This window comes from Aedes aegypti, chromosome 2 (assembly GCF_002204515.2).
Source record: "Aedes aegypti strain LVP_AGWG chromosome 2, AaegL5.0 Primary Assembly, whole genome shotgun sequence".
NCBI classification, from domain to species: domain Eukaryota; kingdom Metazoa; phylum Arthropoda; class Insecta; order Diptera; family Culicidae; genus Aedes; species Aedes aegypti.
Window position 1 is genome coordinate 41,790,005 of NC_035108.1, and position 26,581 is coordinate 41,816,585.

Below are 26,581 nucleotides of genomic sequence, written 5' to 3' on the forward strand. Positions count from 1 at the left end.
TAGCTTTTTCGGTTGGTATTCAGCGCGAATGTTTGCTGGATTTTTTGTAACATTAATGCATATTACCACTACTCAAATGTGTGAAAATGATATTTCTCTGTAAGGAGGGCATTAAAGTCCTTCGGGGGAAATGAAAATGAAGGCTCAATGACGAAGATCAGAAAAACTATGTTGTTTGCTCCCGATCGATGTACTTATTTGACACCCACCTTTGATTTGGTTTTGTTTTCAATCAGAAGATAAAGATAAAGCATACAAAACAGCGAATTCAGAAAGCATCAAAGCATTGGATTCTATTGTAAGTACACGTTGTCTCATTATGCTATTTACTAATTGCAGATTAACAATCACAGCATCATGTCCAATGAATTTACAATATTTTCCAATGGATAGACAGTTATGTCATATAGAAATAGAAAGCTGTAAGTATCAACCGGAATTGCCATTCATTACCATTATCAACTATTTAATTACTTATTATATAATGCTAAGTGTAAGTTTCCCCAAAAGGTGCAATTCCACTAAAATTCTCTCGATTTTCCAAACATCATAAATGTGCCAAGACTATGCGAATCTCGCAATACCTGTGATGAGAAGCAAACGTACATTACAAAAAAGAAGATTCGCGTCTTAGGTCTCATATGAAATGGAACAAAATATGACATGTTTCACAGAAGTTTTCCCCACATCCCTTCGACGAAGTGCGGCTTGCTGTCGTTTATCGAGACACATTGCGAAAAAACACGCTCAATCTTCTGTATGTTTCGTTTCGTCATAATCTGTTTCTTGTATTATCATTTTTTTTCCTAGCAAACCGCTCAGCAATGACCACCCGGGACGAACCGGTTTCCCTTTAGCTCACTAAACCGCCCACAGTGGGAGGCACAAGGTCACAAAACGACCCTATAAGGGCCCCCCACTGCTGGACCAGATCACACAAGACAGCGTGGGCTAAATTTGGTCCGAAATCGGTTCTCCCGAACTCATTGCTTCACTGCGGTTGGCGAACCTCCATCTCGCTGGGTGATATTTATTTCTGCAAAAATATCCCCCAGCGAATCGTAATTTCTTATATTTTCCTTCTGTCAACATCTCGCCACAACTTTCTCTGTCTCTACCCGTCTTTCCCGTTCTCTTCCATGCGTGTGCCATTGGCCATAAAATACCAGATTCAGATTTCTTCCATCCCAAAACCCCTCTCTAATGCCACGTCCAACCCCCAGCTCAGGGTACGTTTATAATCCCGTGGAGAAAAGTGGAAGATAAATCGCTTTTATTTGTTACACACTTACAGACATATACACACAGAAACACATTCTCATCACTACTAAATCGCATATTTCCCTGCCATCACACAGCTAATGAACAAACAAACGTATCTGCAAAAGATACCCCTTCGCCAAACAGCACACACGATGATGTGCGCCTAAATAGCCTCATCGGATTAGTTATAAGGAAACACACTTCTCACAGAACCAGGGCTCACAGTTTTAAAATCGACCACATAAAATACCACTTCCAATATCGCTTTTCTCCACCCCACTCACCATTCAAATCCGCTTTTCAGACGTTTTCGTGCATTTACTTAGAGGATTTCTTAACCCCTAGAAACCCTCCCTCCCAATCGTGCGTGTTTCTCCGTAGATGTGTGCGTGTGTATGTGTGCTTAGACCGAACATCACCCCCCTCTCCAAGACTGGAATGGATTTGCCACCAACAACGACAACGGTTTCGAGCCAACAGCTAGCTCGAGTATGGGAACGTAAGTCGCCTTTGACTTGTTTGAAATATGATCCGTCGCATTATCTCCGCAATTGAAATGGGAACGTTAAACGGCTCTAGGAGTGGGAGTGACTTGTTAAGCGAATCTCGACCGAGAGGGTCTAAGCCGCTTAATAGATGACGATGATTGATGACGCATTGATGGGCGGGAGAGGCGTGCCGTCAACGTCTGGATGCAGATTTGATCCTTTTTTGAGGAAACACACGTTTTGAATATGTTTTTGCAATCCATAGCTTATATGAGCAATTTGAATAAATAATTGTATTCGGAAGAGTATGGGCTTCCATGGTTCGAAAGAATCCTGCTCAAGTAATTGAAAGAATCCTGCTACAGGATTCAACAGAATCCTGCTCCCATGATTTTAAAGATTCATGCTCCCAAGATTCGAAAGAATCTTGCTCCCAGGATTCGAAAGAATCCTGCTTCCAGGAATCGAAAGAATCCTGCTTCCAGGATTCGAAAGAATCCTGCTTCCAGGATTCGACAGAATCCTGCTTCCAGGATTCGAAAGAATCCTGCTTCCAGGATTCGACAGAATCCTGCTTCCAGGATTCGAAAGAATCCTGCTTCCAGGATTCGAAAGAATCCTGCTTCCAGGATTCGAAAGAATCCTGCTTCCAGGATTCGAAAGAATCCTGCTTCCAGGATTCGAAAGAATCCTGCTTCCAGGATTCGAAAGAATCCTGCTTCCAGGATTCGAAAGAATGCTGCTTCCAGGATTCGAAAGAATCCTGCTTCCAGGATTCAACAGAATCCCGCTCCCGGATTCGACAGAATCCTGCTCCAGGATTCGATAGAATCTTGCTCCAGGATTCGAAAGAATCCTGCTCCAGGATTCGACAGAATCCTGCTCCAGGATCACACAGAATCCTGCTCCAGGATTCGACAGAATCCTGCTCTAGGATTCGACAGAATCCTGCTCCAGGATTCGACAGAATCCTGCTTAAAGGTTCGAAAAAATCCTGCTTAAAGGTTCGAAAGAATCCTACCTCGGGATTCGAAAAAAAACCATTTTCAGGATTCGAAGGAATCTTACTGAAAGATTCGACAGTACACTCTTAAAAACAATGAAAATCACTCCGGACATTATGACTGAATGACACATGATGTAAGTGATGAAATGACGTAAAAATGGGTTCTGAAAGATGTATTGAAAGAAAAATGTAATTTTACATGATGAAGGACATAAAAACGATGCCGCTATGATTGACATTTCCCGAATCAGACACCAAAAATGTAACACAAATTCCCGTCATTTGGCTCGCTTCTTTTATGTGCATCCAAAAGACGTAAAATCGCATGATTTTTTCGGAGTGTGTATTCTCTTTCAGTGTGCGACGTAATTGACCTCCAAAATAAAACAAAACGCTTTTCAAGTCGTTAAGTCAACTCGTGACTCATGTCGTCAATAGCAGTTAGCTCAAACCGCAAACCAACAATATCACAACGCAAAATTCCATTCCAGTCCTCAGTGTACCAAAGCACCATACACAGCTCGATAAAGGATCAACCAGTTGTACAATTACCGTCAATGGGATGCCATCACTATGTACAATCATCCGGCGTCCAGCTGTCCACCGGATTGCCTCTAGAAAGCTTGTGTGTTAAAACATTTCATATTTTGCGCCATTCGTTCAAAGAGTAGATTCGCTGTTACATTCGCGAAATTTTTACCACAATCAGGAAATAGAAAATTAAAAACCCATTTTCACCAAATTTATTTGGCCCAGAGTGTAACTTTTTCAGTGAAAACTAGTGTAGAATAAGATCACTGTCTGTACAGAATAATGAAAATTTGAACAGTGATCACTTTCCGTTCGATTCGTCTCGAGTTGTAAAATGTTCAAAATGATTGAATCGACAGAAAGTGATCAATTTGCTGTTTCAAGCCTTCATTAGGAAAGAACTCACCTACTAGAATTGTACATCAAGGCAAGCTTCAATACAAGAAAAAAAAAACGCATACAACAAAATATTTGTAATAAAAGTGTATACAAGTTGTTCAAAACCTGTCGTTGAAAAAAAAATCAAGGCAATCAAACATACAAGCGCAACGTAGCACTGATAAGCGAACATTCCTGTAAATTTCAGTTTTAGTGTTTTGCTTTCGAGGAACAGAACAAGTTTCATTCTTTCGTTTTTACCAAGTTTGAAGCCTTCGGTTCCCAATCATTTGTGTCAGATGTCTTATGTGATCTATTTTTGTGTTTTTTCATTTTTATTTTTGTTTTCTGTGTTGTGCCTTCATTTGTGAGTGTGTGACGAATTCAGAATACGCCGAAAACCATGAAAAAGTCACCCGATACGGTATATCAATGCCAACAAATTGCCTTTTGTACGACAATTCTGAGCTGAGAGCATTTTTTTTGTGTTCGATTTCATTGGATCTATCTCTTAAAGATATTTTATGACTCGAAATTATGATTTTTTTATGAACAGATGAACCAAAAGAAAATATCTAATTAAATGGCCCCTGTTTGTTATTTTGTTTATGCTACCGAACAATACGATTCTACACTTAACAGAATAGTTTAAGCTTTTTCGAAACTGCATACTGTATTAAATACACACAAGAAAGAAAAACTTCAAATGATCCAGCAAAAAGACAATCACACTTTCAGTTTGTCTTCCTTTCGTTTCGGTTTTCTTCATTTCCATGCCTATTTTTCTTCGTTTGAATCGTTTTCCATCTTTGTTTTCTTCCATATATACTATATAATGGTTAATTATCGGTCGCCTTCTCTACTACAGCAACCGCAGAAGGTTGACTACGGCTAGTCTCAATGTCACCCATGGGTGGAAAACTATCGCACACAACGTGTTCTTCTTTATATATGCTCTAAAAACAACCAACAACAATCAAATCTACCACGGAAAATAATCGCAACAGCAACCAAAATGCCAACTAACCGACAATATTCCCACCCACCGAATTTGCCAAGAAAAGTACCAAACTGCTAACCAACCTCCCTATAAGCGAAAGGAAAAAAACAGCGAAAAGTGTCAATACGTAACCCACTGTCGCTCGCTCCCTCACACACACACACATACACTAACTCTAACACATTGACCAACCGAACGCTCTCTTCCTATGTTCTCACACATTTCTACAATTAAAAGCAATAAGTGCGCTGGATTCACAATTTATAACATCACAACGATCGCCACCGATTGTCAACGCTAAATTCACAATCATCAATATCCTCTGCTACCATCATCCGTCAGTTTGAAAATCGCTTTGTCACCTCGAGTATGATACATCATCCTATCATCTTTTTCCTTGGCTTTACCTGTGTGTTTCTATTCTCATATTACTAGTTTTATCATGTTGAACTTTAAATACGTTGAAATTTGCAAGAAGTCAACAGATACACATCATTTAATATTTTAAAGTAAGAACTAATTCATGAAATGCGAAAATACGTTTATAGTAAAGTGGGGCAAAAGTTCGAGTGGGGTAAGAGTTTTTGAAATTTAGCATTCTATATGTAACTAATTCATTTTGACTACTCTAAACAAAGTTATATACAAGGCACAATGCAACACCTAAACTATCCTTCACAAATACGGACTTGCTTGAAAAAGTATTGCAACACTCAGCTGAATAATGAATCACACTCAAAAGTTTAGCATCACCTCAAATCAGGAACATCCATAGTGCTATATCTCGAGATGCTGATGATCTACAATGAGGCGGGTTTTCAACAAAGTTGTTCAGTAGATCAAGGACATCAGCACGCAAATAGTTTGATTCGCATTTTCAACGCTATGTGGCGCTAGTGATCATATATAAAATTGAGCATTTCATACGTTTGCTGGAATAAGGGCGTAAGTCGTATGATCGATTTCTCTTCATCAATTTCTCTATTCTGTGAATAAAGGTGACAATAATTTTTCAGATTTTTTTTCACATGCATTGCGTCCTGTAGTGACAAAATGCTGACAAACTTGCATCTCGACACTTTTATTCACAGAAGAAAAGGATCTATGAAGAGAAATCGGTCATGTTACTCACGCCCTTATTCTAGCACATGCTTATTTAAGCATACTCTTGTTCGAGTCTTCAGTAAATTTGTTCAGAAAGTCAAAGACAGTCGGAAAAATTTTGCTGCTACGTGGCGCTAGTGAACACGTAAAATTGAACATGTTAAGCAAGCTCTATCTTGTGGTCCAAATGAAATAGGTAGTTCGAGTATTCGGCAAAGTTGTTCAGAAAGCCAAGGACATCAGAAAAGCAAATCGTTTGATTCTCAATTATACAGCTTAATATTAAGCCCGCACTGGACGTCAACATAATCATTCCTATCCATCTGAAGAAGCAAATCTCAAGTATCACTCCACATGTCGAATAATTCACTATAATTCTGAAATGTAGTGCATGTATTAATTAAGTAAAGTAGATAACTAAACATCTCACACATCACAGCCACAGACTTAACATAGTAGTCATGGACTTTAGAGTAGGATAAATGTCAGACTTAGGAAAATTACATCTGAAGCAAACAGTTGACTTGGAAACTTGTGATGATGGAAGATGAATTGACTAAAATGCTTGAAGTAAAAAAATAACGGACTTAAATCCGGAAAGTTTTGCAAAATTCTTCAAATTATTGTCTGGAATTCCTTGAACGATGTACTCGATTAACTCCATTTCTTCAAGTTTCAGTGGTGAGGCTAGAATTATTTTGGCAACATAATAATATTGAAACGACTCATAGTTTTTCCAACTTCGAAGTTCAAGTTTTTCCTTATTTCAAGTGTTACCATGGTTGCAAAAAATGTTGTCTTCAAAATTTTGAGAAATTCCGGCAAATTCATTGTGAAACGATTTTGATAAGAGTTAAGTTTTTGAGCATTTCCATGTAATTGCGAGAAAACTAGTAATTTCACTATTTCTTTTTCAACGTTGAAAGTTTTTCGTGTGTGCTCAACACTGTTGATGAAATCTTCGATTTTTTTTCCTTCTTTCCCCGCAAAATGTGGTAGAAGTATGCGAAGCTCATCCAGTTTTACGGTGTAGCTTGATTTTTGAATCCCCACAGGATGATCTGTTCTTGTGTTTGGAATTGGTTCTCCAGATGTTTTTCCGAGACAAGAATTCATCAAACTGTTTGACTGCGAACTCAGTGAATCGGATTGGTGTCCTCCAACCAGAGAAGGAAGACTTCTTCCGATATCCTCTAGCCATCAAAACTCGAGATTTGCTTCTGCAAATTTTGTATAATAATTGTTAGAGTGAGACAAAAGAAAGGGATAATAACACGGTCCCCCGTGTCAGCTTAATATTTAATCAAACATAAGAAATTCTATCTGGTTAACCAGATGAGATAGAAAGTTCGAGTCTTCGGCGAATTTGCTTAGAAAGTAAAAGGCACCTAAAAGACAGATAGTTTAATTTATATTTTTTTCCGTCAGGTGGCGCTATTGATTATGTTTAAATGTGTACTTTACACTATATCTATTTCATAATTTTGATAAGAAATTGAATGAATGAATGTTTTTGGCCAAATTGTTCAGAAGGTCAAGGAAATCCGATAGGCAAACAGATTAGTACGTAATTTTACCGCTAGGAGGGGGTAGTGAACGTGTGAATGTGAGCATTTTAAGGTGAAGATGAATCGAAGCCAAACCTCAAATTTTCAAGAGCACAAATCTGGAGAACCGAACACCTGTTTAAGCTAAAAACTTAATCGATTGGACACCACCAGCGAGTGACCAATCGATTAAGTTTTCAGCATACACGGATGCTTGGTTCTCCAGATCCGTGCTCTTGAAAATTTGAGGTTTGGCTTCGATTTATCTTCACCTTAAGCTAGTTCTGTATTGCGATCCAAATGAAGAAGCAAGTTCGAGTATTCGGCAAATTTGTTCAGACAGTCAAAGAAATCTGGACGGCAAACAGTTCGATTCGTTACTCTCGCGCTGGGTGGCGCAAGTGAGCATGCGAAATCGAGTATTTTGAACTTAAAATTGAAGGGGTTAACTGTACCTTTAGTTCATGATTTTGATTAGATTAAATGTCCAGAATGTTGTTCAGAAAGCCTTTGTTATTTGGAAGTGGAAGTGATTAAGGTGAGAATCATATCCTTTTCTAATATAACAACTCTGATCCATTGTATATTCAAGTGTTTCAGATCTGATTCATATTCAACTGATTCGATAAGATTGTGTGCGAGTACGGAATCACATTGCGACACACACAAATATTGGGCAAAATTCCACGCATATTCTGGCCGTTCTTCGCGATTAGGCACCTTTGGACTTGTACGTCTTTTTTCCGTGTTTTGCATTTGTATTCAGTTTGAAGTGATTCAATTCTTCGCTCACATCTCGACCTTGAACTGTTGAGATTCCTCTTGAAATTGAACTACCACGTTTGTGGGACCTTGACAATATACGGAGATTATTTTTGGCCCCTTGTTCAATGCGATTCATTGTCAAGACGTTCCGTGGTACGATTAGAACAGAGGCCAGCTTTTGCTGATGGCACGATGAAATAAATCCGCAAAATTGCTCTACACCGCTGCTGTACTTCCGACTCCATCTCCTTAACGATTGCACATCTGCTAGTGAAACTTACACAGCTACACACATATAGAACAAATTACACTCAAAGTTTAATAGCAATTTTAATAGAAAATACCCAACGGGTAAAAAGTTTCCGCCATTTAAAAGTGGTGCAATTTTATTCCATACACCCTTTATCAGGTCTGACTAACATCATATACAAACTATTCAAATCAGAAACACTTCAAATCCAAGTGACTCAGGATTGGTTGACTTTATATTCAAGTGATTCAAGTTTAACTCGCTCAATATCAAAATAAAAATCGTGCCTGATTCACTTTATTTACAAGTGACTGAGGACTGAATCGTTTCATTTTCAAATGGTTCAGGTTTGATTCCCTTCATATTTAAATGATTCATGCTCCATATCTAAGTGATTTTATCTGATTCACTTCTTATTCAACTGTTTCGGGTTTGATTCACTTAATGTTTAAGCGATGTCAAGTGATTCATGTCTGATTTATTTCATATTCAAGTTTTTCAAGTCTGATTCACTTCATATTTTAATGAATCAGGACTGATTCACTTTATATTCAAGTGACTTAGGATTGATTCGCTTCATATTCCCTTGATTTAGGTATGAATTACTTGATATTCAAGTGGTTCCAATTCATTTCTAAATCTCTTCATAAACGGAAACTGATTCGCCTTATATTCAAGTGTTTCATATTCATATGATTTATGTAAGATGATTCACTTCATAATTAAGTGATTCAGGTCTGACTCACATAATGTTGAAAAAAATCTACAGCCTAGTCTCCTATTAGACACTGCCACTCACTTTCCTCCCACCGCAATTTCTCAATGGTTTTCAATGGGATAAAGCTGATTCTTTGATTGTTGTTCACCTGAATCAAATAAACGACAGCTGAGAAATTTTGGTGGACGTAAAGTGGCTGGTATCGTCTAATAAGAGACCTGACTGTATTTCAGAAAATAAAAATCGCTTGAAATGCTCATTTTTTTGCTCACTAGCGACGCCAAGCGGATTTTTTTTTCCAATTAAAAGGTCTGCCTTCCGGATATCCTTGACATTCTGAACAACCTTGCCGAAGACTTGAACTTTCTACCTCATGTGGATCGCAAGATAAAGCTTGTTTAAAATGTTCAATTTACATGCTTACCAGCGCCAACTAACAGCAAAATTTTGAACCAACCTGTCTGTCTTCCGAATGCCCTTGAGTTTCTTCTGTTGATGACTCGAACTTTCTATGTCATGTGGATCACAAGATAGATCATGCTTAACCTTCTAGTCGTCGCGCGGTTTGCCACCGTCAGAACCACCGCGCTACTGTAGTGAACGAATAGCGAGGTTTTTTCAACTGTGTTGTACAAAATACAACAGCGTGACAATTGAAGTGTTAAAATGCTCAATTTTGCATGCTTGTTAGGCACCGTCCACATATTACGTAACGCTCTAGGGGGAGGGACGAGTAGGCTCAAGCGTTACGGTTCATACAAATTTTTCACACAGATGAGATGAGGGGGTTGAATTTTGATAATTTTAGCGTTACGTAATAAATGGATGCTGCCTTGACACCTAGTGGCGAATCACACTGTTTTCCTCCAGATGTCCTTGAACGGAATCTATGATATTTGGTCGAATGAAATTTAGTCGAATGACATTTGATCGAAAGTACGTTTGGTCAAAAGTACGTTTGGTCAAAAGTACGTTTGGTCGAACGGACATTTTGTCGAATGGACATTTGGTTGAAAAGGTTCAATAGAATCAGGAAGCATATGACATTTGGTCGAACCGACATTTCCTGGGAAAAACATGTGGAAACAAGAGTTTACGTGCAGTCCGTTTATCTTCGGAAGTGCCATTTTATCGCTAATACAAGAGTAATTGAATAATTTAAAAAGTATCAGCCCTTTTACCAACAATCTATATGCAGCTAGCCAATTTGATGCACGGTACTCACCTAACTGTGTTTTTACGTTTCATGCCCACGTCCATAAGTTAAAGGACCCGGAATCCAAAGAAAAATTACATTCACTCTCTTTCTCTGAATGTTTTCATCAGATGAAGAACAGCAGTTCATTGCGAAGAGAGATGACATCTCAAAAGAAAAATAAATTTAAAAAATCATAATTTTCACAACTTTGAGTACTGAAATAACTTGTTGAACAGTTTTTCAACGAATGATGATATTTTAAAAGAATAATAAATTCACTAGAGATAAATATTTCAGTCAATGTACAAAAATAACTACTTCTAAAGAGTTTATTTGAATAACCAACGAAATCCTGCATAACTTCAAACCACAAACGAATAGATGTATTAAATTTGAAATGACTACATAAAATAACCCATTGTTCATTCAATAAATGAATGATTTAAATGAACACGCTATTTTACCAACTTCGCAAAACTTAGAAACAATAATCTTGTTTTTTCCAAATGATCTTTCAATAAACCATTTCAAAATAAGCTTTCAACAAAATTTTATTCAACTTTATGTCATTCAACCAAATGTCATGCAATAAAATGTTCTAAACCTATTCGACCAAATGTACTTTTGACCAAATGTCATTCGACGAAATATCCTAAAGCCCCTTGAACAACAGGATAACTTTTCTGAAAATCCCTTCTGTGCAAATCATAATGATCTCAAAATAAAGCTATGTGAATCTACCTGTTTTGAGTTGATGTTTAACTTTTTAGAGGGGTGATTCAATATTCAGCAGAGTGTTGCAATACTTTTTAGTGAGTCCGTAGTTATGACGTGTGGTGTGAGAAGTGTCAACAAAGCTTTAGTCACAATGTAACAGTAGGGCGGTTCATAATTTTAAAAAATTCCAATCTCCCATATCCTGCGTACCATTCATACCATAAAAACAGTGTTCTGTGTAATTTTAAGCTTTCTGGGTGGTGGTTTCAAGGTGGCCCAAAGACGATGTAGATTTGTATGAAGTTACTATGGAGATATTTTGAAAAAGATTTCGGACACGTTAGAACAGAAATCTTAGAACAAAATTCTCATCCATAGTGAAAAATCATTCTTCAAAACATTAAAAAGAAATTGCTGAAGAGAGCAATTTCAATCCGAAGATATTAGCACGAAGAGACATCCATTTAAGAAGTGATGCTATTCCTCTAATTGAATCAATTCCAACCATTTTGCTTCCGATGACTATCGGTATAGATTATTGTCAAAGTCACAATGACACACAGTCTCAGACATTCGAATCCCGAACAAAATTAGCTCAAAGGAATTTCATTCTTCAGCAACAACCTTCATTAAGGTTTGAAGAATGAGTTTTCACTGCGCGATTGTAATTTTGTACTTACATTACAGTACTAAGTGTTTGGAACATTTTTCAAAATTTCTCCAATTTTCCATATTAACCTACATTTTATTTGGCACCCTTAAATCACCACAAAAAACCTGAAAATTTAACAGAACATTATTTTATGCTAAGGATTGTAAGAAAGATATGGGAAACATTTTAAATTTTAAACTGCCCTAATGTAACAGCTTAGTAACCCAAATTGATAATTGCTTATAACATATATTACAAACTATCTAGAATGCAATGACAATGTAATTTGATTTATTTTTCTAAAATATAGCATTGTTTTACCAGTGCTACTTGGCTCTATGCTCTATGCCAGTATTATAAACCATCAATATACAATTGCTTCAGCTTGTAAATCCTTAAGTCTATGTTCCATGGAGTCCTTGGTGGACCTTGAACATCGATTCCTTTCAATACTGCAATACTCCGTTTATTTATACGACTGGTTAAGGGTCAGTGCCATTTAAAAAAATAAAAAAAAAATGCATGTTACACTTGCATTACTTGTTCATTACGAGAACACCTGTTGTACTCACTTAATTACCAAACAGGGGATCTTGGTGAGATAAACGCTACTTCAACATATAAAAATCTTATAACGTCAAGAATTGTGAGATATTCTTAAGCTCCATTTACTCATGTGGAATCATATGCCCAAAATTTAAGAAATTGTTGGGAAACTTAAACTTTCACACATTTTAGCGTAATTAAGAACCAACTCAATCAATAATATTCATACTCATTTGCTTGACTTTGCATTTCGATCCATAGGCGATGTAAGTTTCTTTGGAACTACACTGAGAGGCAAAATAAAGTGCCCACCTCACCAGTTTTCGAATTTCTCTCATTGATTTGGTTCAAATTAAAGTTAACACACTTAAATCTTTTTTGATATTTTATTTTTGATATTCTTTTAAAGTTGCACTTACGAAATTTTGATAAAAAAAAGAATTTTACTCAAAGAAAAAGAAAATCAATTTATATTGAAAAATAAATAGTGACAAAATAAAGTGCCCACTTCCTTCTTGGCCCCAGAAAAGATGATTTAAGAAAAATAAAAAGCAATTTAATAGTTAATGTGTCCTCCTTTGGCCTTAAGGACTTGCTGGAGGCGCTTCGGCATGCTTTTCACCAGGTTTTGTAGGTGTTGTGGTTCTAGTTCTTCCCAGGCGCGCTCCATGGCTTCAAAATAATTATTTTTGTTGGTAACACCAGTTTGTCAACCCTGACATTGAGAATCGCCCACAAATTCTCGATGGGGTTGAGGTCTGGGGTTTGTGGAGGCCATTCCAGCGGCTTAATCCGATAAGACCGGAAGAAAGACTTGGTCTTCTTGGCAGTATGCTTCAGGTCGTTGTTCTAGAGAAATATGAATTTCTCTTCAAGGCCCGTCTGGATCAGTGAAACCTCCAGATTTTCCCGCAAGATGTTGATGTAGGAATCTGCCGTCATTATTCCATCGATTTTCACGAGGCTTCCTACTCCACTCCATGAAAAACACCCCCGTCGGATTAAACCGCTGGAATGGCCTCCACAAAGCCCAGACCTCAACCCCATCGAGAATTTGTGGGTGATTCTCGATACCAGGGTTGACAAAACTAGTGTTACCAACAAACATAATTATTTTGAGGCCTTGAAGCGCGCCTGGGAAGAACTAGAACCACAACACCTACAAAACCTGGTGAAAAGCATGCCGAAGCGCCTCCAGCAAGTCCTTAAGGCCAAAGGAGAACACATTAACTATTAAATTGCTTTTTATTTTTCATAAATCATCTTTTCTGGGGCATATCTTATTGTTGATTTTTTTTCAATAACAAAACTGTTTTTGATTCTTTGAGATAAATTCTATTTTAAACATTAAAAACTTATAGATTATAAAATATTATCAAAAAAACTTTAAGTGTGTAAACTTTTATTTGAACCATTTTAGAGAATTCGAAACTGAGCTTGAATTTATTGCCTTCAGTCTATAGATGAAATAACAAAAACGTTTGAAAAGGTTATAGAGCTTATATTTATCATTATCAAATTGCCAAAAGTGTTGTGATTCAAGAGCTAATTGTTCAAATCTCAATTTATGAATTTTAATCGAGAATCGGTAACGAATCAACAGAGTTGTTGAGTAACAAAGCACTATGTACTGATACTTGACATGGATTTCCTGAGATTCAATGAAATTTGTAATACGTGCACTACGCGACTGTGTGTGTTTTTTAATATATTCTTAACAATATTTTTTTAAATTAAGGCCAACATATGCTGATGTTGGAGGGTTCCAATAAATTTAATTTAGTACTATACCATATCTATATCGACTTTCATCACCTTCGGGCCACATCTATAAACTCATCATAATGGCAGACATTTTAACGGTACACTTATTACACACTAGAAAAGTAAATAATTTTACAAGAGTTGCGATTTAAAAATAATTAACAAAATTTGTTATAAAGTACAAGGTTAATCACAATATTTTGTATTTACTTTTTTAGAAGTTGATATATCAAAAACAGTTTTCTTTTAGATCAGAAATACATAAGTTCTAATTTTTGAGTCTCCAATGGAAAACTTGAAGTTTCAACATAAAGCTCAAGCCACAGCTCTCCTTTCCAAGCATGATGTCAAGTCAACCGCAAACAATATAATTTGAAACAATTGATTACATGATTTGAAACAACTTTTTAAAACTATATCTAAACAGTATATCACAAAACATATAAACAGAATAACCTCTGTTGGTCTCTCTCGAAAAAACATGCACATAAGTTTTGAACAGCCGACAAAACTTCGTTATATCCGTTACAATTAATCGAAATGTATTTGACCCATTTCGTCGACAATTGAAGCAAAAACAAAATATTTCTCGTGAAGAAAAAAAAAACTTTCTTCCGAACTGACAGTAAGTGTGCCCAAGTTCCTTTCTCAACTTTTATATTGTTTATTTCGATTCGTGTTGTACTGGACTAAGTTTTCCCCTCGGGAGAGCCCTTTCCCAAAAGGCTCCAAAGGCTGCTGTGAGAGCATTTCGATAAAGATAGCAATGCTTTTGCAATTTTTCTGCTCGCTTGGCTATATTATTTTCCGCTTGCATCACACCTCCGCACCGTTGCTTTCGGAAATCTTCTTTTTCAGTTCGATAGTGTACTTTGGGCCTCAAGTGATTTTGATCGGTATAGATCACAATGAATTTAATGAATATATGTTTCTGATATCATCCACAATTGGTAATTATCGATTAGTTTCGTATTTTTCGAACAATATTCGGTACAGCAATTAATGAATAATGTAAGTTATTCGGTAGGAAGTATGTTACACAATATATATGTTTTTGAAACCGAAAGCATTCTGTAAAACAAAATTTGATCATCTTTCAAATATTTACTTCCCATTTGGTTTCCCCAGGCGAATAACCGTTACGTCACCTGCTTCCATACCAAAGAGTCCCATGGCCCGATGGAGAATTACTTCTCCCGAAATAACAAATTGCGAGCAGCTTGCGGTAAAGTCATTTGTCATCGTGCTACTTCAAAGTCGGGCAGAGTTGTGCGCCTTTCGCGTCCTCATAACTGTGCTGTGAGGAGCAACAGCAGAAATTTACTTCGCCGTCCGAAGTTTTTACCCTGGGTGCCAATCTCGCAATGATGGAGTGCCCCATTTAAGGTGCACTCTCCATAAACGGACGCGTTCGTTTCGCAACTGCCGACTACGGCTTCCGATTGCTGTGCCATGATGGGAGATTTCAAATTATGAAAAATGGCAGTCATTAATCCTAATCTCCGATTGTTTTTGGAGTGAATGAGTTGATGATGAGCTGCTGCTCGAAAATTCAATAATTTGAAATAGCGCAAAGATAACAATAAGTAAGTATTGAGTAATGTTGTATCTATGGATATCAATCATGATGAAAGATAAAAAGCAGGAAAGTAAAAACGAAATTGTAGGGAAAACAATTAAAAAGAGAAAAGTTAAGAAGACAGAAATATAAATAGAAACCAACCAAGATAATGAGACAAAAATAGTTAAAAGTAAGTGTCTTAAACGAGAAGATAAATTAAAGGAATCCAAACCTCCGTTATTACGCATTCTTAAAGCTCAATGCGATAGGAAGCCCTATAAGCCTTTCGCTGGTATCAGGATGAAAAGGAAATTAGTGCTCATTGATACATCAAATTCTTACACCCGACCGCTATCTGTGTACCAACCAAACCATCCAGCCCAAATATGCATTAGATTCTCGTTCGTTTAGCTCTCTACACGCTCTAAGGCAATGCTTCCCAACAGGTGGTTCACGGCCTCCTAACGAAGCACTTCAGGAAGGCGTGAAGCCGTTTTTTAAGAATTTTTAAAAAATACTGGACGAGAGCGACGTTAGCGATTTTTTCTGCAGATATTTTGTTGAATTTCTGTGGAAATTCTCAGCATATCCTGAATATATAATATATATATATATTATTTTTTGAACAATGTTTTTTGTGATGGATGATTTTAGATGAAAAAAAAGTATTCTGAATAATTTATTTTTCGCTCTCTAAATATCTAATTGGTAATGTGGTGTACACTACATCACAAACATATTTAACACTATCAATTAGTACATATAACTCTGATAAGTCTTTCAAGTGGCCGCTGAACGTTTGTAAAATCTCAAAGGGAGCCGCAATTCTGAAAAGTTTGGGAACCACTGCTCTAAAGCAATCGTACATTCAGTCACAAGCTTCTGTCCCAAGTAGAACGACCTCGATAAAGGAACGCAGGAAGGAAGCTGTAATGCTGCACCTCATCTCTGCCGTAGAGAACGATCGGATGCCATCCAATTTCCAGCTCTGTTTACCCTGTGGAAATAAATTGGGACCTATCTCCACATGTGAGTCAGTGTTCTATCCTTCTCGGGGCGGCTCGGCCCCAGATGCTCCTCATCGGGGATATCTCCGCTCTGCAAGTTTAAAAATCACCGGCACCGGAGACGTAATGGTTCATAGCTGTGTTACATATTGCTAGCCATAGAGCCAACGACGCTATCTAGCTCGGGTCTGCAACTTCACCAAAGGAGATTTCTCTTCTTTTGCTCGCTTCCGTGCTTCTACCGGCATCATTTCGACTGGAAAATGGCTTTATGATTTATGTTGTCGAAAGCATAAGGTGAGGTGAAACTCTCCGCTACCACACACCGGTGCACCTTTTTTCGTTTCTAGCTCTGACAGTTTCGAACCGGTAAGGTACTTTAAATCTTTCGCAAGAGGCCCAAAAACGAGCTCGATGCAGTTTAGGAACAGGATGTGTTGATAAAGTGTTCGCAGTAATTGGATGTTTTAAACATACTGACACCATTGACAAACATTGCTGTGTCAATGTTCGTACAATATATCATAGTTTTCTTGAATATGACTCCTTAACTTCGTGGATTTCATCAAGTCACAAACTAAAAAAAAATCATCAAAATAAGAAATATCCACTTGTAGAATCCATATCTAGGAAGGTTGACAAGTCACTTCAGGGTGATAAAAAGTTGAATTTTTAAAGACTATGCAAAAAGTGTCACGTTGATAAATGTACTAAAAATTTACAATTTTTCACATTTAAATTACTACACAATTTAAATGTATTATTTTGAATGTACTTTGCGAAATAATCAAAATTTCAAAAATTGAAAAAAATGTGTTCTGTATACCTTCCTAACTCGATGGTCCCTTCAATATCGAGTAAGCGAGAGATGACTGTATATCGCTATTCACGTCAGTGATAGAGTGTAAATGTCTTCAAAAGAAATGTCAAAAATGCCTCAAAAAACAATTTTGCAGAAGGAAGTTTTTTGCTAGGACGCTCCTATCAAAAGATAAAACTGATCTAGATCAGTTTTCACTTATCCGGATCAAATCTGAATAAGTCAAAATGTAGTACAAATTATTACAAAATACTTAGTCAAGGATACCAAATCTCTAGGATGCACATCCAAAGTACTAGAGGTTTTGGCCGTCGAAAACAGCGTTCCACCCCAGTGTGTGTCGGCCATCTTTGGATGCCGAAAATGTTTCACAATTGTTTTTTTTTTATTATTAATTTATCTATTTTGCAGTTTTATTGAATATAACGACCATTTGCTTATATCTATAGAAACTAATCGCGTTTAAGAGATGTAGTAGTGTCTCCGACATCATTATTTTATACACGCCCATGGTAAAAGCAAATAAAGTTTATATCAGTAACCTTTAAAGGCGTGGACGACTTTGTTGTACTCTTTTGCTTATATCTTTTGACTCAATTGAACAATTCTAAGTTTTATTTTGGGGATTGGTTGCATCTTCGAATACATCCACAAAGATTTGAATACCAGTGGCCAATCCAGATACACGGCCGGAAATCTAGTGTACACATCCTATTCCACCAGTTATTCTTGATAAAATTTCAATATATTTCCATGTTTATGTGAAAGTCCATGTATATAGTAAGTATTAAGTCATGCGAGGTCATGTGGAACATTTTTCGACCAATTGACATGTTCAGATACAGGAAACCGAAAGTCTAAGCATGCGATTCCGGAAAACCAACGCTAATTAAATGTAAACTTACACGCTGTGGCATTGAAAATTATACTTACTTGGCATTCTATTTTCAAGAATATATGAATTGGCACATAAATGAACACTTCATGAAAATTATCATCTAGAGAATTCAGTTCTGGGTCATTTTTCCGAATGCCATTTGGCCGAAAGGGTCATTTGGTCGTATGCCGTTTGGCCGAAATTGTAAACCAATAGTGAAAATGCTGTATTTGTAATGTATTTTCAAGATGAATTTCAAAGAAATGATTCAGCTTATTCTCATAGATTGATACATCATCATTGACAAACTTTAAATTAACTGGCTTTTAATTGTTAGTTCAAGAAACAGTCAGTGCTGAAAAAAGAACATTTTAAATGTAAGCAATTATTCACTTCTCTAGCGATAATTGCTGCCAACAGAGGTTTTCGCAAAACGGTTTACGATTTCTCTTGAAAGAACAGCCAATTATCGAACGAAGAAAAAATCTCTTGAAAAAAAATTAAGCAAGTGTAATACAATTACTCATAATATCAGTATAACCAAAAAGAACTACCGATGATTTAAAGAAGGTAAAATTCCCAATTAAAATACAAGCTGAATTATTTTTAACAGTTATGGAACCAGTACAACTCGAAAGAATAGCCTATTTGGAAAGAAGGAAACAAATCTGATGAAAACATTATAAAAATACTTGAAACCCTAGCACACCGTTGACAATTCAGAGACGAATCAACCATAAGCTCAGAATCGTGACGTTATGTGTGGACTCCACACTGTAGAGTTTACAAACTCTTTCTGAATTCACGGGTTGATTTTATCATTCTTTTGGAGCACTTATATAGCGACAAACATGGCGTCCCGTAACATAAAAAAATAAACAATTAAATTATCTGATCAGTTATTGAGCAACATTCATGAACCCTTAACATCAGTGTTGTAGCAATTTGAATATTTTTTTTTTGTTCGTAATTAAGCCAAACGACATTCGGCCGAATGACCCGTTCGGACAGAGAGCATTCGGCCAAATGGTCTGACACCATAAAATCCAACGGTTTCGTAAAGGTAAAACTATCGGAAGCCAGGTTCGAATTTTTTGAATATAATCGATCATTGTGCTTAAACTCAGGTTAAGTCACAAAGTTCTAAGTAAGGTTCGTATCAGGAATTCTTGCAAATTCTCGTCAAAATCATCGCAGGATTCACATCAAATTCCTCACAGCATTCTCAACAAAATCCTCTCAGGATTCTCATCAGAATCCTCTAAGAATTCTGAGCATATTTTTTTAAGATTCATACCAGGATTCTTTTCAGATTTGTATCGAAATCTTCTTAGAATTCACATCAGACTACCTAGGCTCTAGTTTTTCATTAGAATTCTCATCAGAATCTTCTAGTGATTCTAATGATGAGAATCTTCTCAAGATGCTTGTCAGAATCCTCGTAGGATTTGCATCAGAAATCTTCCCATGATTTTCATCAAAATCATAACCGGATTCACATTAGATTTCTCGCAGGATTCTCATCAATATTCTTTCAGGTTTCTCATCAAAATCCTTTCAGAATTCTCCTGAAAACTGTCGAAATTCCCATCAGAATCCTCTTAAGGTTCACATCAGACTACTTAATCTCTAATTTTTCATCAGAATTCTTCAAAAATTCTCTTTAAAATTTGAGGTTTCTCATCAGAATTGTCTCATGATTCTAATAAGAATTGTATCAAGATTCTCATCAGTATCCTTTCAGGATTGTCATCAGAATCATCTCAAGACGCTTGTCAGAATCCTCGTAGCATTAGCATCAGAAATATTGCTATGATTCTCAACCGAATTCCATCAAAGTTCTCATCAGAACCCGCTCACGATTCTCATCAGAATCCTTTCAGGATTCTCATCGGAATAATCTCAAGATGCTTGTCAGAATCCTCGTAGGATTGGCATCAGAAACCTTCCCATGATTTTCATCAAAAACATCTCCGGATTCACATCAGATTTCTCGCAGCATTCTCATCAACACTCAATCAGGATTCTCATCAAAATCCTTTCAAAATTCTGCTCAGAATTTCATAAGTATCCTCATGAGAACCTTATTTAGATCCATATATCTTGAGATTCGCATCAGAATCCTCTTAAGGTTCACATTAGACTACTTTGTCTCTAGTTTATCATCAGGATTCTTCAAAAATTCTCTTAGAAATTTAAGGATTCTCATCAGAATTATCTCATGATTCTAATCAGAATTATGTCAAGATTATCATCAGTATCCTTTCAGGATTGTCATCAGAATCATCTCAAGATGCTTTGTCAGAATCCTCGTAGCATTAGCATCAGAAATATTCCTATGATTCTCAACCGGTTTCTATAAATGTTCTCACCAAAACCCGCTCACGATTCTCATCAGAATCCATTCAGGATCTCATTAGCATCGATGCCCAAATTCTCACCAGAATCGTGCCAGGAATCTTATCAGAACGGTTCCAGGATTCCCGTCAGAATCCATGCAGCAATCCTTTTAGAATACTCACCAGAATCGTTCCAGGATTAGAATCATTAGAGTCTCTACAGGTTCTCATATGAATATTTTCATGATTCTCATCAAAACTCTTCCAATTGTTTCTAGAGAATACTTCCATGTTTCTCATCAGGGTCTTTCCAGGATACATATTCACAACACATTCTTTCCAGGATTTAATACAAGTCCCTCCAGGATTTTATCCAAATCCTTTCAGGATTTGAAACAGAATCCTTCGAGATTTATAACCGAAATCAGGAATCTCACAGAATTTCCATCTTTATTCTGATTAGAATCTTTCGTGGATTCTTTTCCAAATTTTGTAGGATTCACATTAGAAACATATTTCCAGGATTCTCAAAGAGATTCTTCCAGGATTTTCATTAGAATATGTCCAAAATTGTAATCAGAATCCTCTCGGGCTCTTATTAGAAACCTTACAGTAATTTATGACTATTTTCTTTCATCCTGCAGGGAATTTTATTCTTATTTGTCAATTCGCCTGGGTTGAAGCATCGCTAAGCTTCCACCCAGTCGAAATGACAGTTAGTGTGAAAATTCACAGCAGAATGAAGGAGAGGCAGATAGAAAATAGTGATTAATGCATAAACTTTAGTAATTCTGTGACTATTTTTATTTCTCAGTGTATCTGACACTTCGAAAGAAACACGGAAAACAAAATACATCCAAAATATGAGTTTAAACTAAAGGGTTTGACTCAAAAAATTTTTTTTGAACTTAAACCAACGTAAACGAAAAACATGTATTATTGGCCTTAATTTAATGTTTTATATTGAAATTGGGACAAAGCGTTAGGGCCCTATTGATCAACTTTCAAAGTTTCAACAGTTTTGTGTAAGGGATTGGTTGTACCTCCAAATTCATCAACAAAGATTTGGATGCCGGTGGCCATTCCAGATACATGGTTGGACATGTAGTGTATACCTTCCATTCTTCAGTGATTCTAGATAAATTTCAATATATTTCCAATATTTTTTGTGAAAGTATTTGCGTATAGTATCTATTATGTGTTCCTGTATCCTAGAAGGCTGCTAAAGCCAGTGTTAAACTAACTCTCTATTTGGAATGCAACCAAGTGTTTAATTGCTTTTAAAGCATCATTTTTCTAAGAATAAACTTTTATTACTCCAAATTTAGGACAACATTCCATTTTCGCACATTTTTCCAACCCCAACCGTACCGAAAGCTACCGCAGTACTTTTGTGGCCGGTTGGTTCGTGTATCAAACATTAAACGTCGACGACACCCGTCGCCCTACTGGCACGTCTCTTCCTCCCCATATGTGGGCCTGCCCAAAAAGCCGAGGAAGCGTCTCTGCAGATAACCAGCTAAAGTAGCACTGCTGCAAGGATTTACGATTAGTATGGTGGGGATTTTTCGAGGTTCGTTCTACCAATTTACGTACTCTACCCACATGTATGTATGTTTATATACGACCCCAGCCAGCAGTGCCGCAGCCAAGGCATGGAGAAGGATTTCACAATTTTATGAACTGGAAAAACAAATAGTTGAAAGTTGATAGCAACGACGGAGGCAGCGAGAGATTGAGTTTCTTGAACTGGAACAAGCTTTATGATGGGGGGAATTTTTCCGAAATGGGCATTTAAGCGAAGAATATTGAAGATTGGAGGTAACACGTGATAGGCTGCCTCATTTTTTTAAATGAAAATTAACTACATTATTTAGAAGAAAATCCTTCTATAACCTTTCTATGATCGGCACAAGCTGTCAATTAAATTTATTTCATTTTATTCCTGTAAATTGCAACTGCATTATTCATAGATTCATAGGTATTAAGAGTACTATGGAATAATTCACTGTTCACCATTCATCTGTAACCTCTTCTATTCCAGTTTCAATGAAAACTTGAACAATTGAAAAACGCCACAGTAAACTAATGTCAGCTTGTAATTTTTGATGATTCTGAATATGGACAAGAGACCAAAACGTACAAGCTCTTACCACACCGCACATCGATATTCAAACTGACATGCATGATCCAAAGCCCAAAAAAAATCAAGACCCCAATCATTCTATTGCAAATGATCCCCCCAAAGCCAATCGATGACATCCCACAACGAACGAACATAAAATCATCATCATCATCGAGTCCAGTTTTGATTTCCCGTGACGTGTTTGTGCATGCCAACCTTTAGCATCATTATTCTAATTCTTGCATACGATTGATATTTTCCAGGACAGTGAAGCAAACTGTTTTCGGTTGTTCCGTTTTCCCGGGTGACATTTTACCTTCCGAGTTTTGTTTCAATGGATGTTCTTTTTTCTCGGCTTTGCTTTGTTCTAATTTTCCCATCGTTTGTGTAAATAAAATTATTGAACGCTGATTCATCCATTTTTGCGTTGATGTTTTAGTTCAGTGTGCGTGTGAGTTCATTCATTACTGATAATTTCTTACTATTTTTGTCCTCTAAAAATATCAAACAGGAGCGTTTTAATTACGTATATTTCAAGCGAAAGTGAGATTAAGTTGGTAACAAAATTCCTTATAAAAGATACCTTGCCGATTTTGATTGAGTTCCTTAACCGATCACATTGATCCTATTTTTTGTTTGGAAAAGTATTTCTTCGATAATGTGGTTTAAAAATGAATTTGCTGATATCATATCGAACTTTGCATGGTTTTACTAAAATATATTTAAGCTTTCAATCATTATTCTCTTGTTGTCTTATGTTCTAATTCTGTTTTGAATTTTGGTTTTAGTGTTTTTAATTTCTTAATCATTTGCAATTTTTTTTCTTGGTTTTGATTTTATACATTTCAACTCAAACACATTGACGATCAAAATGTGACAAATTTTGAAAATTCATACTTTTTGGGGCATACGTTTTGATTAATCAATTACTAATTTGTTTTTTTATTACATATAAGCTTTTCGCAAGATAATATGTCTGTGTTCAATTTGTTTACAATATTATAATTATATATTTATGTTTCCTACGATTTTCAGTCTTTTTCTTGTTATGTGTGTATTTACTTTTGATCTTTAATCAGGCATTTACAAATTTACAGTCATGAAATAAAAAATCGAAATATTTTTCCACCAAAGGCAAACACTGAAAACAAGCTTTGATAACCTTCATAAAACTACACCCAGCATCTGAGTATGTGATATTATGTTTTTTAGATAAATAATAATACCCTCTGCATAACCGATTACCGAGTATTCAAACTAATGAATGTATGCTAAGCTTAATCTCTTGCGAATAGTTTATTTTACGAATGTTACCAATAGTCGGACTTAACCTACATATATCTTTGCATTTACTTACAAATCTATGCCAGAACAACCATTTTTAATGATTTTCATTTTCTTCCATTCTCTCATTCGAATCAAATCACACATTGCCAAAAATCAATCGCAAAAAATGAACCGTAATCAACATCGAATCCAACATCAATTATATGTATATGTGTATACCGTGGTACTCATTCGAACACCCAAAAACATTGAAACGGCCATTAATGTTTGAATTCAAAACAAAAAAAAACTGCGAACTCTACACGAATTCTAATCCAATCGAATTAAATCATACCCAAATCTGCGATATGCCACCCAAATCGTTGAATCGGATCCACTAACAAACCATATAAAACTTTTAAAAAAAACTTAACTCGAAATCAACCTCAATAACATTACCGATTTTGCAAACCCTGGAGTCGGTTACACGATGCGAGATATCCGGTACTTCTGGAAAGACGGCCTAAGTAGTGTCGGAATGAGCAGCGAAGTAGAACTACCACAATTTAGAGTACTAGGTCACAGGCAGAGGGCGACCGAAATTAACCTTACCACAGGTACCCCATCATTGAAAAAACAATAATTTCTTTTATTTTCCTTTTTCGATGAAAAACACATTTGTAACTGTATCTCCAAACTACATTTCTTTCACATTCTGTCGCTGTCGCTCTCAATATCTGTCTCTCAATCATCCTGTCTTCCATTGTATTTTCAGTTTTTCTTACAAAAAACATTCCAACTTTCCTTTCTTATTGATCATTTGTCTACCGTCATTTGTTTTCTTATTATTTCAGGGAATTCACTTCCCAAGTACAATCAGTTTTAGCACACTCGATGAATTGTCATGCAATTTGTCAATGATTCAGCAAAATTATCAACCTTTTAAAACCGTTAAAACTGAAATCTGATTGGTTGGATTTCCTTCTCAAAGTTTTAAATAGGCTGATAAAAGCTATAATCCATTCACTGAATAACTACAACCACACATCTATCTTTCTAAATGAATATATTTCTCAAATTGTCACCGAAATCTGCACATTTTATCAGTGCAAATATCTTCCCAATTACACCTTCCCAATAAATGGAAAATTTTCCTCACACACACATACACCAACACCTCTGTGTAATTACCATCCCTATTTTTGTTACAATACTTCTCTAAGTGTGCCACAACCCAACGGCTACCACCCCACCACCCACCACTATCAAATTAACACACTAACATTCACCACACTGAAGAAAAAAAGAAAGATAATTCTCTCTGTTGTTTAATACCTGAAGCAGATGAAATCTCAAGCCGAATCGTTTTACTCTTGTGTTGTGAATTTTGAGTTTCACCGAATCTTGTAATTAAAGTACAGAAACATGAGAAACCAAGCGTACGCAAATCAAATGACTGCACGTAAGTTTTGTTTTGATTGATTTTATGTTTGTACTTAATACTTTTTTTAATGCGAATTCAGTTCAACTTTTTCGTTCAGTGTTTGAAAATCAAGTATAAGGACATTATTTCGTTCGTTTCCTCCAGGAAAGAAGACTACAGTTGAAGTAATTTAGAGCATTGAGCTATACTAACTAGTAACAGACTACAAAACATATATTGTTGTGTGCAAATATGCAATATTTAGCAGAAACCGATAACTTCGGTGCACAATGGTTGTAATTAATCGGACTATTACGGTTAGAAGATTTTGCAGCGAAGTTTGATCAACTACTTGAACTACGATACCGAAGTTCTTCAATGCATCAGTTAATTCAAAACTTTCTCTAATTATTTCCTTAAATTTGATTACTTCGTACATGAGTTTGTTGAATCCAATTTGGATACGGTTATTCAGAAAACTGCTGTGGGTTCTCAAGGTGCCTTAGTTTATAACAACTTGCATAGCTATCTATTTTTAGCTATATGTTGTTAATAAAAAAGAGATTTCGAGCTGGAAATCTTCCAGGGGTTCCGACTGGAATCCTTCTAGAGATTGCTCCCGGAATCCCACCAGGGATTTCTTCCAGTATTTCTTCAGGGATTTTTTCTGGAACATCTGTATGGGTTTCTCCTGGAATCCCTCCAGGGATGTTTCCTGGAACATCTATATGGGTTTCTCCTGGAATCCCTCCAAGGATTCCACCAGGAATATCTCCAGGGATTTCTCCAAGAACCTCTACAGGGATTTTTCCTGGAATTCCTCCAGGGGTTTCTACTGATATCCCTCCAGGGATTTCTCCTGGAATCCCTACAGGGATTTTACCAGGAATCTCTAGGAATATCACCTGGGATTCCCCCAGAGATTTCTCCTGGAATTCCTCCAGGAACTTCTCCTGGAATCCCTTTAGCAATTTCTCCAAGAATCCCTCCAGGAATTTCGGTTCAGGAATCCCTCCAGGGATTTCTCATGGAATCCTTCCAAGGATTTCTCCGGGAACAACTTCAGGAATTCCTACTGAAATCCTCTCAGGAATTCTTACTGGAATCCCTCTAGGTATTTCTACTGGAATCCTTCAAGGATTTCTCCTGGAATCCTTCCACGGATTTCTCCTACAGAGATTTCTTTCGGAATCCCTCCAGGGATTTCTCCTGGAATTTCTCCAGGGATATCTACTA

The 26,581-nt window shown here is 36.5% G+C and overlaps 1 protein-coding gene across 12 annotated transcripts in view; it reads left to right on the plus strand.

Annotated features, from left to right (window-relative positions):
- LOC5570466 (gamma-aminobutyric acid receptor subunit beta) overlaps positions 1-26,581 on the plus strand; it is a 233,463-nt gene that overhangs the window by 161,521 nt on the left and 45,361 nt on the right. For 9 of the 12 annotated variants that reach the window (XR_002499536.1, XM_021840618.1, XM_021840628.1 and 6 more), the window contains exon 6: positions 340-422. Coding sequence is in view for 11 of the 12 variants with exons in the window: in XM_021840618.1 (XP_021696310.1) it covers positions 340-422 (83 nt within the window). In the remaining variant the exon portion in view is untranslated. Of the gene's footprint in view, positions 1-339; positions 423-24,401; positions 24,540-26,581 lie in introns of all 12 variants that reach the window. The other 3 variants (XM_021840621.1, XM_021840626.1, XM_001653155.2) reach the window with 1 other exon arrangement.